The sequence below is a fragment of the Saccostrea echinata genome, unplaced genomic scaffold (genome assembly GCF_033153115.1).
Source record: "Saccostrea echinata isolate AGI-Se365-2 ecotype Australia unplaced genomic scaffold, CSIRO_AGI_Sech_v1 ptg000046l, whole genome shotgun sequence".
NCBI classification, from domain to species: Eukaryota; Metazoa; Mollusca; class Bivalvia; order Ostreida; family Ostreidae; genus Saccostrea; species Saccostrea echinata.
Genome location: NW_026889795.1, coordinates 9,129,622 through 9,143,004, shown reverse-complemented (window position 1 = coordinate 9,143,004; position 13,383 = coordinate 9,129,622). Strand labels below are relative to the sequence as shown.

Sequence of the window (13,383 nt, the reverse complement as noted above, 5' to 3'; positions counted from 1 at the left end):
TTATCAAACTTCATATGCTTATACATACTGATGTAAGCTTTACAACTGCATCAACATTTTTTGACCTTGACTTTTCCTTTGACCTTAATTTCATTTATTTTAAATTAGTGTTAAGCTCAGTTTTAAATAAACCATTCAAAATATTTTTATTAAACTTAATATGCTGTTACGTATTTGTGAGAACTATTCAACTGCATCAAAAATTTGTTGACCTTTTGCTTTCCTGTGACCTTGACCTCACTTTTCTTAAATTTGCATTTTGCTAAGTTTTAAAGAAATCATTTAAGATATATTTATGTAAGCTTATGCACTTATATATAATTTGGTGAGAATTTATCATCTATATCCAACTTTCTAGATTTCAATTTTAAAGAAACTTTTCAAGATATTCTTATCAAATATCATACACTTAAACAAATTTTCATGTTGCATTATTAATATACCCTCGGCGGGGCATTCATGTCCTATGGACATACATGTTTTCTAGTTTAGATGTAATTCCCATTTATTACTATTAGAATGTAAGGGTGGGATGTGTCCTAATATATGACCTCGAATTTCGCTAAGAGTTATTTCCCTCTGTTTTAAATTAATAAAAAAATCAATTTTAAAAAACTTTTTCGGTAAAAAAAAAAAAATCCTTTTCAATTGTCATTCTATTTCTTATGTGTTTTAGAACATTTTTCCACTACATTATTTATTGATATTATTATTATTATTTGAATTTTTATTTAAAAAAAAAAATTGCACCATAGACTTCAATGCAATCTTTGTTAAGTACTGCTTAGTTAATTATATTATTTGAAACTTTCTCTTGGTAAATCCTTTTCTACTGTAAATTGCTTCAAATTAATATCAGAGTATTATGTATGTGATGGACATCTGAGGATAAAGGATAGAAAACCTCATGGGTAAGAGCAAGAAAAAAAAAAGCATAAAAGTTATATCCTGGGAAACTAATGTTAAGTTCTGGGTGTAGTAAATCTGAAGAAGATTGAGACAACTGGTTCTTATCTATTAATGGATACCAAGGGGAGAAACACGGTGCAAGTAGTACCTTACCCAGTCCCCATCTCTAGATAAAAGAAAATTTAAGTAGTGTGTGATATACCCTCAGACAGAGCTGTCTTAATAATCATTCCAATCATTAAATCAGACAGAGTAAAAGGAAAACCAATATATCCCTTGTAAGAACCTGATCATACAATTTACATAGGAAATATCTTTAAAATATTCTGCTCAAGAACAACAAAGCCAATATTAGTCGTATTTATACACAAGCATCCTTAGGTATTGTAGAATCAAGTTTGTTCAAATTATGACCCCCCAGGGGTAGGGGCAGAACAGAGGGTCAAAGCTTTGAATAACAATATGCAGGAATCATCTTTTGCTCAAGAACAGCAAAGCCATGATTATATTGTTATAGAAGCACCCTCAGGTAATGTAGATTCAAATTTGTTCAAATTTAGAGGGGGGTAGGATGGGGCCACAATGAGCAATCAGGGTTATACATAGGAATACATTATAAGGTCACCTTAGTTACTCAGGTGGCCTATTGCTATCTGTATTCGTCCGGCGTCGTGACATGTGCGTCATCCGTTAACATTTGAATATTTTCACCTTTTTCTCTCGAATCACTGAATCAATTTTTTACCAATCTGAGCATACAGCATATATGAGTGAAGAGAAACAAAATATGTGAATTTCATGATCCCTGCCTCATTGGGGCTTTAAGGGTGCGGCTTAATTAAACCATCAAAATAAGTGCTATCATTAAAAATCTTCTTTACTCCTGGGCATCCAGCAATGGAACTGTTGTTAAGATTGTTATAAGCATTGAGTCGTCTACCTAAACTGAGAAATTCATGTCCCCTAGGTACGGAGTTCTGGTGTTAGGACAGGGCTCTATTGATTATAATACATAGTGAAAATGCATTAAATATTCCTCTTGGGTATTAAAGAGACTAACTAAGTACATTGATGAGCAAGGGTGTTTTTTTTTTCAAAAAATTGCAAAATTCATTGCCCCAGGAATGAGCTCTGGTGAAAGGGGGTGGGTCTATTGATTATATAGTGAAAAGGCATAATTTCTTTGAAATTATGAGTGATGAAAATATATTCTGCTCCTGATTATAAAAGCAAAGAAACAAAGTGTATATTTATGAAAAGCAGCAGTGCTTCTTCAGAATTGTGATTCATGGACCCTTACTTATGTAGCAATATACCTTTATCACCTGCATATTGGGTTTATGTCTCTTGGTTGATTTGATACACAATAGCATGCTCTACGTATGAACAATTTCAAAACAAGGCATGCTATTGACAAACTAGTTGATGAAACAAGGATATAAACAGCCACGTTTGAAGTCATCATTTCGCAAAGGATTATGGTCGATACAATCACCTCGTCAGCAAATACAACCTCTCATGAAGTCAAATGCTGACTGATGTTTTTCATACACAGGAAAAATGTCAACATGTGTTAAACATATGTTAAACATGTGTTCAACATATGTTTTTTACACATGTAAAACACATAAAAAGAGCACACATGTATAGGGTGTTTATTTTTACACATGTTCAACATATGTTTAACATGTGTTAAACATGTGTGAAAATAAACACATGGTATATTTATACATATAAAACATGTGTTGAACATGTGTAATATACACGTTTTACTTTATATGTGAATTACACATGTATAATATTACTGTTGTGCTTATTATCATTATTACTTTTATCTTGTCTTTCAATACAGTTAATTTAATCATGCATGGTGATTGAATAATTTGTCTGCAGTAACTGTTAGCTGAATTAGAAGGACTACATCTTCGTTGGTTCCTTGTTGAACAGAATACAATGACACAACAGTGTATTACAGGGTCAGCTCTGCTCATGCAGTCCATCTTTAATTATTTTCCTTGAATGGATTATATTACAATAAGAAAATACATATAATGGTTTCAAGTTCTTTATTTCATGTACCAAATTATAATTTCATTTCTCTCTATCCTGCTCCTACAATTTAAAAAAGTGAATTACTTAATAATTTAGAAAAATAGAACTTTTGAGTCTTTTTTAAATCTGTTTAAACTTATTGCATTTAAAATGTCATGATCAAGTTCTTAATCAAGGTGACTTACCTCTCGATATCGCCTAATTCTTCTCTCCTCCTTCTCTTGGAGGAGTTCCCATATGTTGGATCTTTCATCTCTTCCGATTGCATCATAGAAATCTGAAAAAAAGAAATGAAAATGTTCATGAGGATGCATCAGGTGTTCAACCGTTCCAGGCCTTATCCATGTTATCATCAATTTAATTAAATATTATATGAACTTTCATGATGATTTGCCAGTTGCAAACACTAATGTTTCACCAGCAAAGGTAAAAAATGTGTGTTGCAAGTTAACTCAGTTTGCAACTATTAAATCACCATGAACGGTAACAATAAGTAGCAAAATGGAATACTTAGGAATTCCCTAAATTTAGTGAAATTTTGTGATCTTGAGTGTTTAACAAGAGGCTCAGAAGCCACATTATGCTCATCTGATTTACTACAGCCTTGCTGTTCTTCAATCATCATATATAAATATTGCATGTAGTTGAGTGTAACATTGAAAAATTTTCACCCCAAGAAAACCATTGTCAACCGAGGCGTAGCCGAGGTTGACAATGGTTTTCGAGGGTGAAAATTTTCAGTGTTACACTCAACTACATGCAATATTTATCATATTATACTGAATGTTTTATACAATACATATAACAATGAACCTTGCGCGCATAAATTATGCACAGTCGCTATTTTTTGGAATATCACCCGTCATCAAGCAATGTTGACTGTTGCTAGGCTGGAGGGCGTGGCTTTATTATTCAGCGGGTAATAGTGTTTTTTAACGAATGTTTCTCGATGAATCAGATTCAACTAATTTACATGAAAGTATAATATTCAAAAATATGCCCTGTAATTGAAGATTCAGGGGTATATAGTTTTGCCCTGTCCATCTGTCAATCTGTTTGTCCGCAAAAACTTTAATCTTGCCTTTAACTTTGATATGTTGGAGCTGACTTGCTTCCATATTTGTATTCCTAATTATGATTAAAAATTTGTTTCACCTTTTTAGACCAACAATTCTCTAGAAGAAGAATTTTAAAAGATGCCAGAATTTTTTTTTAGTTCTTGATTATCTCCCCTTGGAAGAGGGTGTGGCCATTAAATTGAAACAAGGATGCTTTGTCAAAAGTTTGGTTGAAATTGGTCCCGTGTTTTATGAAAGAAATCTTAAAAGTGAAAAGTTCATAACATAAATCATGACAAATTTTGATCAGAAAAGCTCATTTGAGTCTTCATCTTAGGTCTGCCAGCTAATCATTTCTAGCAGTGTCATATGTCATAGTTCAACTATTAATTTTCACAGTTGTTACAGCAAAACATTTGTTCACCATGTTCACTATTCAAAGTTAGTACATCCTTACCTTTAAATTCAACCCAAAACTTGCTGCATTCTTCAAATTTTTTACTTAATAGAAATGCTCTCTGAAATGTAAAAGTATGACTTTAAAGTAATTTTTCCCTTACATTCAGGCTTCACTATAAATTGATCAACATTATATAAATTGTGCTACCTAAGACAATACCTGCAAAGTGCAAACATAGGTAATTCTATAATAGAATATCAGTTTTATTGTTATTGAAACTTACAATTGCTACAGTCATCCTCATCCTCTTCTGGTCCACTGGGCTTTCTCCAGGTGGAGTGAAAGGCCTGTACAAATAATTGCACAGACCTTCCAGGGATAGTCCACGAATGTCCATTGTGGAGTAGAACAGCTACAAGTAGTATGTTTTTAAAACATTTTATGTAAATAAATTATTCCTTAGTGCATATTTTATACCTACATGAAAAGTACAAATTTATCAAAGATATAAAAGGCTCAGAAAATTAATTTTTAGTTTCTCAGTCAAATATATCAAAATTCATTGCTGCAGGCAAGTCTTTTTTTTCTTGAAAGTTGAGAAAATTATATCATATGATTTTTATTTATTTAACATCCAATTGTAATATCAAGCAAATTGATACGGTGAGGAATCGTTTCATAATATTTACGATAAATCGTGTTACAGTTATTGATGTTTCAACCACAATTATACATGTATTATTTACAATAAAACACACATATTTAAACACAATAAAAAGAGTTGATGTTACAGCAAAGTGAATATCATTCTCTGTGGATTTAAAATATATTGTGAATTTATTGTCTGTCCCTGATAATTAATTACTTTCACTTAATTGTTATGAGAGTGTTTTATTTTATATATAAAAACACACATTCAGGCAGGCAAATAAATGCAATACCATAGATTTCACATACCATCCTTCTGAGCTGGTTTCGAAGCTGCGTGAATTTATGTGATGCATAACTACACATAACTTTGTATTTATGTGCGTTCTGGTCACCAATATACTGCTTCACTTCTATCTGCACATAAAAATCATACAGATTATGATGTACAATTCTGATCAATAATAATAATAATAATAATAAACTTATCTATTATATGCTTAATATCGTTTTTTTAAAAATCATTTACATTTACCTTGAAATTCTCTTCCTGCGTATCCAACCAAGGACAGACACAAAATTTTCCTTTCAGGAACTGGAAATATGCTTTCTATAAAATGTAACATTTGCACATTAAAACTTGATTACAATTTGTAAATACATGTACATGGCTGAGTTAAACAAGGTAAATTAAGCTTTAAAACATTACTGACAGTTGCCATCCCACATTTTCAGTGCTGGTAAATAGCATAAACTTACATGAAATCCCTGGTCCTCTACCCTAAACTGGGCGATGTCTTTATGATCAGTGTTTGTAGAACTTTTCTTCAGCTCCTCCACACTTTCTCTCAGTTGTTTGAGTTCTCTTACTGCAATAATTCATACCATAAAATATTCTGATCTATGGAATTTATATGACTTAACACAATGTATTCATGACCAAGAGTTTGTGTTCAAATATCAGTCAATCTAGGCAAAGCATGCTGTAAAAATTTGACATTAATAACATTTGAGTGTAAGTTTTAAATTAATTTAATGATAATAAAATGGCATGGAAAATTGATATTGAAGAATTTCGTTACGTAATGCATCAGAAAATGATTGAATCATTTAGAGGGTATTACTATATTATCTTGTTGCACAAAATAATAAGCTCACATATATCTTTTAGAAGTTTCTCCGGAACGGGAACTAGTCCTTGTTGCCACTGGCCATTGTCACCAAACAGATCCTGACTGACCTGATTCGAAGGATCCTCTGTCTCACTAACATAAGTTTCTTGAGAATCCTTTTATATAAAAGAGATTATTATAAATACAGTAAACACACACACTATATATTCTAGCATTTAAACACATTTTTCATATGAGGACAAATAAATAAAATAAGATCTTATTAAAACTCACATAAATGTTCTGGGGTACTTTCGGCATCTTCGATAGGCCTATTTACATCGTCTGCCAAACTCGTCATAGTGTGACGTAAGAGAAAAATATACAGTATTTCCGAACCCGATCTAGTCTTGATATTCTCAAAGCAGAATGGTATTTTCAAATATATATCTGACAAAAACATATCTAAATAAATCACAATACTTCTTGTACCGTATTTAATCAAGGTAGCTAATTATAAAAGATCTCATCATCTGGACAAACTTTATGATCACTCTATCCCAATTTTGATCGGGCACATAATAACGTTTGACAGTTTCGCGGGGAAAACAAGATGTACGCCTGCGAAAGCTGCGGGTTTAAATCCGTAAAAGAAAGTAATTATATACGTCATTTATCAACAACCAAGCATAAAAAAACAGCTTTTTTCCTGAAAGAAGACGACAACATAGAAGGACCGCCTGAAAGGAATTCCTTTACGGACCACGTACATCAGGGTATTCATCAGGTACATAGTGACGAAAGCACAGGACTTGTAGATGACATTTTAGATGGCGAGGACACTCTAGACGATGGTACTGGTTTAAAGGAACAGTCACAGATCAAGAATTCTTTTTTCCCATTCAAAAGCAAATTGCACATGCTATTGTATGTGTTAAAGAACTCGCCCACACATCCCGTGGTAAGTCATAACAGGGACTTAAATTGTAAACTTAGATCCCTGGTCATAACTAATAGAATTGTCAGATTTATACTAAATAATTACCTTCAAATAAAACTTAATCAATGCATTCAATTATGATTATACTTAAAAAAAAAAACATGTCGCTAGAGAATGCGCATTATCTGTTTATGATAACAAAAAATCATGGAAGATCAGATGTACACTATAATATCTTTGGTTTGTGTATTGAGAATTTCATTATGTACAATGTCAAATTCAAGGAATTCAGAATTTAAGAGTACTGTCAAAAATCTGCTCCAATGCATGGACTGACCATCACAAAGTGTTTTAAGCAGTGCTAAAACTTACAAGACTTGTAGGCAAAAATGTAAACAATTTCACAATTGAGTCCCGATCTCGATCAAATAACATTGATACAGTGTAATAATCTATTTTTTTAGTCCTAAAATTATGCATACAAATTTTATTTTTCATTTTAAGTCAAACATTAACAAACGATTTTATGTCTTATGAGTTCATTTTATATTGGTACAATAAAATTACCCTTTTTATGCATGACTTCAACATAATCCTTGCCTGGCTTTATCTTGCTGACATGACTTTGAGGTAGGTGCCAGAACAATACTAATATGTACCGCCATTAGCAGTTCTTAGACATAGTTTACATTTTCATACAGATGCATGCTAAGTGACTTCCTCTAGACAGCTAATGCATATATGTACATGACTAATGATCATTTATTGTTTGTGCTATTAAAATTGTTAACATATTGTATCAAAGATGTACTTGTTTATATCTTTTTTATTCCTTTTCTTTCAGAGCAATGAAGTTGTGAAATTTGTTCTTTACATATTAAAAGAGGCTGGAGTCAAAGAAATACCAACGATGCGTGATTTGGAGGAAACAAGGTTTGGAGATTTGAATTGGAGGAATTTAGTACAGGAGGTATGAAGCTAAGTCAGTTAGATGAGTGAAAATCTTCTATTTCCTGTTTCTGATTTGCATTAAAAAAATAATTACTGGTATTTTTGCAGAATGAAGCAAATGATGGAACAACATTTTGGTGTCTGAAGCCATCAGAAATTTTAAAATTATTTCTAGCAAATCCAAAATATGCAAAAGATGTTATTAGGTGAGTAATGAAGTCTTTCCACTTTTGAAGAGTTAAACTATGCATCTTCATGTAATTGCTTCCTGAAGGTTGGAGAAGTTTTAAGTCAGGCCATTTTAAGCCACCCAGTGAGGAGAGGGCAACCAAACAATTTTAAATTCAAAGATGGCCTTTTCATTTCCATTTTAAAAATCTCTTATTATTCAGTGTTTATATGGAGCCTAAAAATTATTTTTTAATGTGTTCTTAGTTAATCACCATTTTTCACCCAGCGAAAGTACATGTGTATAGTGTAGTAATGATAACTAACTGATGAAACAAAGGCAGAAATGTGATATTCTTTTTTTTCAGTTCCACCAATTAGTATTTTCATGATTGGTCATTCCTAAATATAAAAATTGCTTCTCAGCTAGAGTATTTATGTCGTACTAATCTGTATATACAGTTACACACATTGTTTAATTTGAAAGTTGAAATTAATTACTAATCTTTAAGATTACCAACAAATCAAAATAACCATCCCTCTGGAGCTGAAAAAAAGAGAAAGGACATCACATTTCACCAGTTGCAAATTGATGATTTGTCCTTCTATACTGGTAAAATGTATACCTACAGAGACAACCAGACTGGTGAGGAGCAGCATGGAATGTTGAAGAGCTTCATAGATGAGGTACATGTTTATATACTTTGTATTTAGTTTAAAAGAAATCAATTAATTCTTATTCACAAATGATACAAGTAAGCCACCAAAATACATACTGTTTCTCACATTGAATAATCATACAATTTTTATTAAAATATGACATTTTTTGAATAGAATGATGTTATCAAGGGTGTTATCCAGCCATATACATGTATGACAAACAAAGACAGCAATGGCTCTCCTCAGAGGTTTGTATTTAGATAAAATTAGAATTCATATATTCAATAAGTATCTAATCTGAAAAATATATACCTTATACTGTAAACCAGGTTTTATATTTAACCTCTGCAAAGAAAGTGTATGTGTGGATGGTGTTTATACCATGCAAGTGGAATTTTTTTGGGAGACACAAATTTAGCAATTTGTCCCCCAAAATCAGCATTTAATTTTGGAAACTTCATGATGCAGAGAAAAGTAACCTTTAGTACGAAATAATTTTTAACTATATTTATATTTCGTGATTTCGACACCCTCACGAAAAATGTTAAAATTGAATCTGTGCTAAAATTTCTGCTAATGTGGTATTGGAATCAGAATGTCCATCGCCAGATTTATTCTGAAAGTGATTTTCAATAAAGTTTTTCTTTCTTTTGCCTAGGGATGTGCATGATATCAGGCCAAGGAAAGAGACAATAGAAATTGATGTCAAACACCTTAGAGAATGTACAGAGCAAGTATGATCATTATTTGTGATAAGACCTACACAAAGCAGAATTTTATTTGTTATAGAATCCTAGTAGATGTTGACATTGTTACAGTTAGCATGAAAGGTTTAAATTTGCTCGATTGCATTGAAGCTGGATAAATAACATGGTTAAATTTTGCATATAGGCCTATTACCAGCATGAAAATTTGTCCCCATTTGCTGAGAAATTATTGCCTGTTTGGACCTTGCCTGTGAATATTTTTATTGATGACACATCAGCAAACAGAAGTAAACGATGGCTTGGCCTACATTGTATCCAGATGCAACCTACAGGTAGTTATGTTATATGAAGTTTTAATTTGATTGACATCATGGCCATGTAAGCTCCCAATTCTGCCATTTTTAGTCACTTGAGACACTCAAATTACCTATTGCCCACTTTTTATTGTAATTTTAAAATAGTTTTCACCTATTTTCTGGAATTGCAAAACCAATTTTTGACACAGGGGTGTGAAATTACCATTGACCGACGCCCGGGGCTACCAATTTTAGAGGTCGGGCTATCATAAATCTATGCTGTGTTAGCCCGTCGGGCTAGTAAATTTAAAACAAAAGTATACATATATTTACGTCGACTGAATTGGTGTACGAATTAACTTTGTTGTAAAATCATAAGGTGGCAGGGGATAGTTTCGTACTAAAGACTCGTCAAATTTCTTAAAAAAACTGAGGTATCCCCTGTTTGATGTGATATTTTATGTAGAAAAATGATTTGAATAATTATGGGACACATTTGCAGTGTAGCAGAGTGCTTGCTGAAAAAAAATGATGTGCAACATGTAGGTGTCACTATGACGCTATTCATATACAGAGTTGTAAATGTGAAACTAATACATGTGGTCAGTTGCCAAGGAAATTTAGCTGAAAAGCAGTAGGTCTTAGAAGAAAGTGTGTATCTCAGAGGGAAGGTGAATGGCCCCATATCAGTTGGTGAATTTTCATTAGAGCATGCATTGATTTACAGACTACTGGGTGTTTTATCCTGCTCGCTCGGGCCTGGGGGTGGGGTGTATGGGTCTTCTTGGAAAAACAAGACGAAATTTTGGGGAGTCCCCAGGTGCGATTTTGGTACATGTGCACTCTAGTGGGCAGATTACATATAATTAATTTGCCCCCTGGAAACTGTCCCCATGTACATGTTTTTATGGATCGCATCTAAATGTGTACCACCTTGGCACATGTTTGGTATTAAAAAAAACTATCCTCTGCCACCTAATCTTTAATTCGTTTTAACCTATATGTATTGTGTGTTGCTAACGCCAGTCGTTTCAGTGACAGTTATAGTCAATAAAAATAGGGAGAAGTACCTGACAATAACAAAGTGCAAACCATTACTTGTTTTATTTATATGGTACATGTGCAAAAACTTTAATGTTTTCTTTAACCTTTTTGTTATACTTATACATGTATTGTTTTCAGTAGTTAATGGGCCAGCTAGTGACTGGCAATCTCGGGCTAGTAACTTTGTTTCTGTCACTAGCCCGACTGGCTAGTAACTAATTTTTGTAATTGCACACCCCTGTGACATATAGCAACTATGTGTAAAGGAGAACAAAATTATGAATTTCATGGTCCCTGCCCCGCTAGCATCAGAGAAATGCATCAAAAGTAAATGAGAAATCTTTTGGTTTGATTGTAATAAGTAATTGAGCCCACTACCAAAATTTCAAATGCATTGTGATAAGATACATCCACCCTTTAGAAAACAATTAATACTGTGCAAGCATTAGATTTTGTGAAGGCTCAATATTGTGGAATTTGTGTATATCCTTTACCTATGAATTTACATCCTTGACGAATTAATATACTAGGGTTTCAAAGTAATATTTCCTTAGGTAAATATGAATGAATACACCAAATTACATCCCTACAACTTGTAAAATTTGAGCAATCCACAAAAATAAATTGGCCCCCACAAATATTGATGATTCCACAATAAGCAGCATATCTAAATGTAAAATAGCCCACTGTTTAATATGAGTACATTTTCACCCCTGAACACTTTAAAAGAAGTAGAATTGCTGTATTTCTTTATCTCAGTTTGCTTTCTTTTAAAACAGGATTAAAGCTTCCTCTTCGACAACAACATGATACAATTTCCCTTTTATGTGCCTCTGAAAAAGTGGAGCCCATGACTTTGATGAAACCTGTCATCTCGGATATACAATCATGTAAAAGGTATATATGATACAGTAATGCATGTTTATGTGTATAAATAGCTTTGAATATTGAAAAAAATTATGACTTTTATCTTGAAATGAATTAGACAAGAGGATCAATGCACAGTATACATTGAAAAATGAATGGCTGATAGTAGAATTGACATTTATTGAATGTAGTACATGTACTTATTTTAAACAATTTTTATAGGGATGGCATTTATGGTTTTGATGCTCATAGAAAGGAGGAATTGGACATAATTGTTGCAGACTTCAACATGCAGTCTTATCTCTGCAATCATCTTGGAGCCTGTGCTACAAAATATTGTCCACGCTGTTATGTAAGCCTGCCAAGCATATTTTTTAACTTCTTTTTGATCTTTATATGTAAAGCAAAAATTATAAGTAACTTTATGAAAAATTATCATTAATTTCATGTTGATTTATGCATTGTTTTGTTTCACTGGCACATACATTGACCAGTTTATAACACTCTGACTATTAATTCTAATGTATTCCGATACCTTATATATAGGTAATGTTTTTTTTTTTTTTGATACATATTAATTTGTGTATAGGCAGATGTAGACCACGCCACAAGTAAAGCTAGAGAGAGGACTCCATCAAAGACAATAACCACAATAAACAGAATTAATATGAGAAGTATGGAGGCAGACAAACGGAAATTAAGACAGCAAACTGGTGTCAAAGAATATGAAAATCCATTGTGGGACATAATTAATCCACATAGGTAATTAGGTACAACTAACATCCAATAAATACTTCTTTCAATGTAAGGATGTAAACATGGTCCTGCTAGAACACCTCATCTAAGGGGTCATGCCTTCATTCTAGGGGAGATAATTAAGTGAAAATTTGGTGTCATCTTTTAAAGAACCCTGGGTCAGAAAAGATGAAACTTATTTGAAACCTTTATTACAAAGTGAAGATTCAAATTTGTTCAAATCATGACCCCCAGCCCCCAGGGAGAATGGGGCTACAATTGGGGAACAAAGTTTTACATAGGAATATATACATGTAGAAAGAAACTTTAAAAATCTTCTTATTAAGAACAAAACAGCCACAATTAGTCATAAATATTGAAGCATCCTCAGATAGTGTAGAGTCAAGTTTCTTAAAAAATGACTCCATTTGTTAGCCCATTGTTTTTACACAACTTATGATTACTCCGTTTATCTGATCAATGCAAATTGCTCACAGTGAGTCATGTGATTGGTCAACAAGAGATGCTTACTTAAATTCACTAAGACATCAGATCCCACCTCAGATATTTTCAGAGGTCTATATATATATATATATATATATATATATATATATATATATATATATATATATATATATATATATATATATATATATATATATATATAATGTCCTGTTTACAGTTTTTAATTGTTTGATAGATTTATGAGATTGAACACTGTTCTTTATAATCATCTTTTTCATTTAGGGATATACCAGTTGGTTTTCTCCATCTGATTCCATTAGGCCTTACTAAACACTTGGTGAAGTGTTAAATAGCATCATTATCAGACGAGA

The 13,383-nt window shown here is 32.4% G+C and overlaps 1 protein-coding gene across 1 annotated transcript; it reads right to left on the bottom strand.

Moving 5' to 3' along the window:
• Positions 1 to 2,965: 2,965 nt before the first annotated feature.
• LOC133201893 (uncharacterized) lies at positions 2,966 to 5,433 on the bottom strand. Its single transcript, XM_061337685.1, has 5 exons — positions 5,377 to 5,433; positions 4,703 to 4,831; positions 4,477 to 4,537; positions 3,147 to 3,238; positions 2,966 to 3,021 (listed from the first exon to the last, which is right to left on the bottom strand). The coding sequence occupies exons 1-5, from the start codon at positions 5,431 to 5,433 to the stop codon at positions 3,001 to 3,003; spliced, it is 360 nt and encodes a 119-aa protein (XP_061193669.1). The 3' UTR covers positions 2,966 to 3,000.
• Between the last annotated feature and the right edge of the window lie 7,950 nt (positions 5,434 to 13,383).

What these genes read in the sequence shown, in the direction of transcription:
- LOC133201893 (XM_061337685.1), bottom strand. Translation starts at nt 5,433, where the DNA reads ATGTGTAGTTATGCATCACATAAATTCACGCAGCTTCGAAACCAGCTC. An exon ending in GAAACCAGCTCAGAAGGATG is followed by an intron (nt 4,832 to 5,376) that starts GTATGTGAAATC and finishes TACTACTTGTAG; the next exon opens with CTGTTCTACTCCACAATGGA. An exon ending in GAATTAGGCGATATCGAGAG is followed by an intron (nt 3,022 to 3,146) that starts GTAAGTCACCTT and finishes TTTAAATTGTAG; the next exon opens with GAGCAGGATAGAGAGAAATG.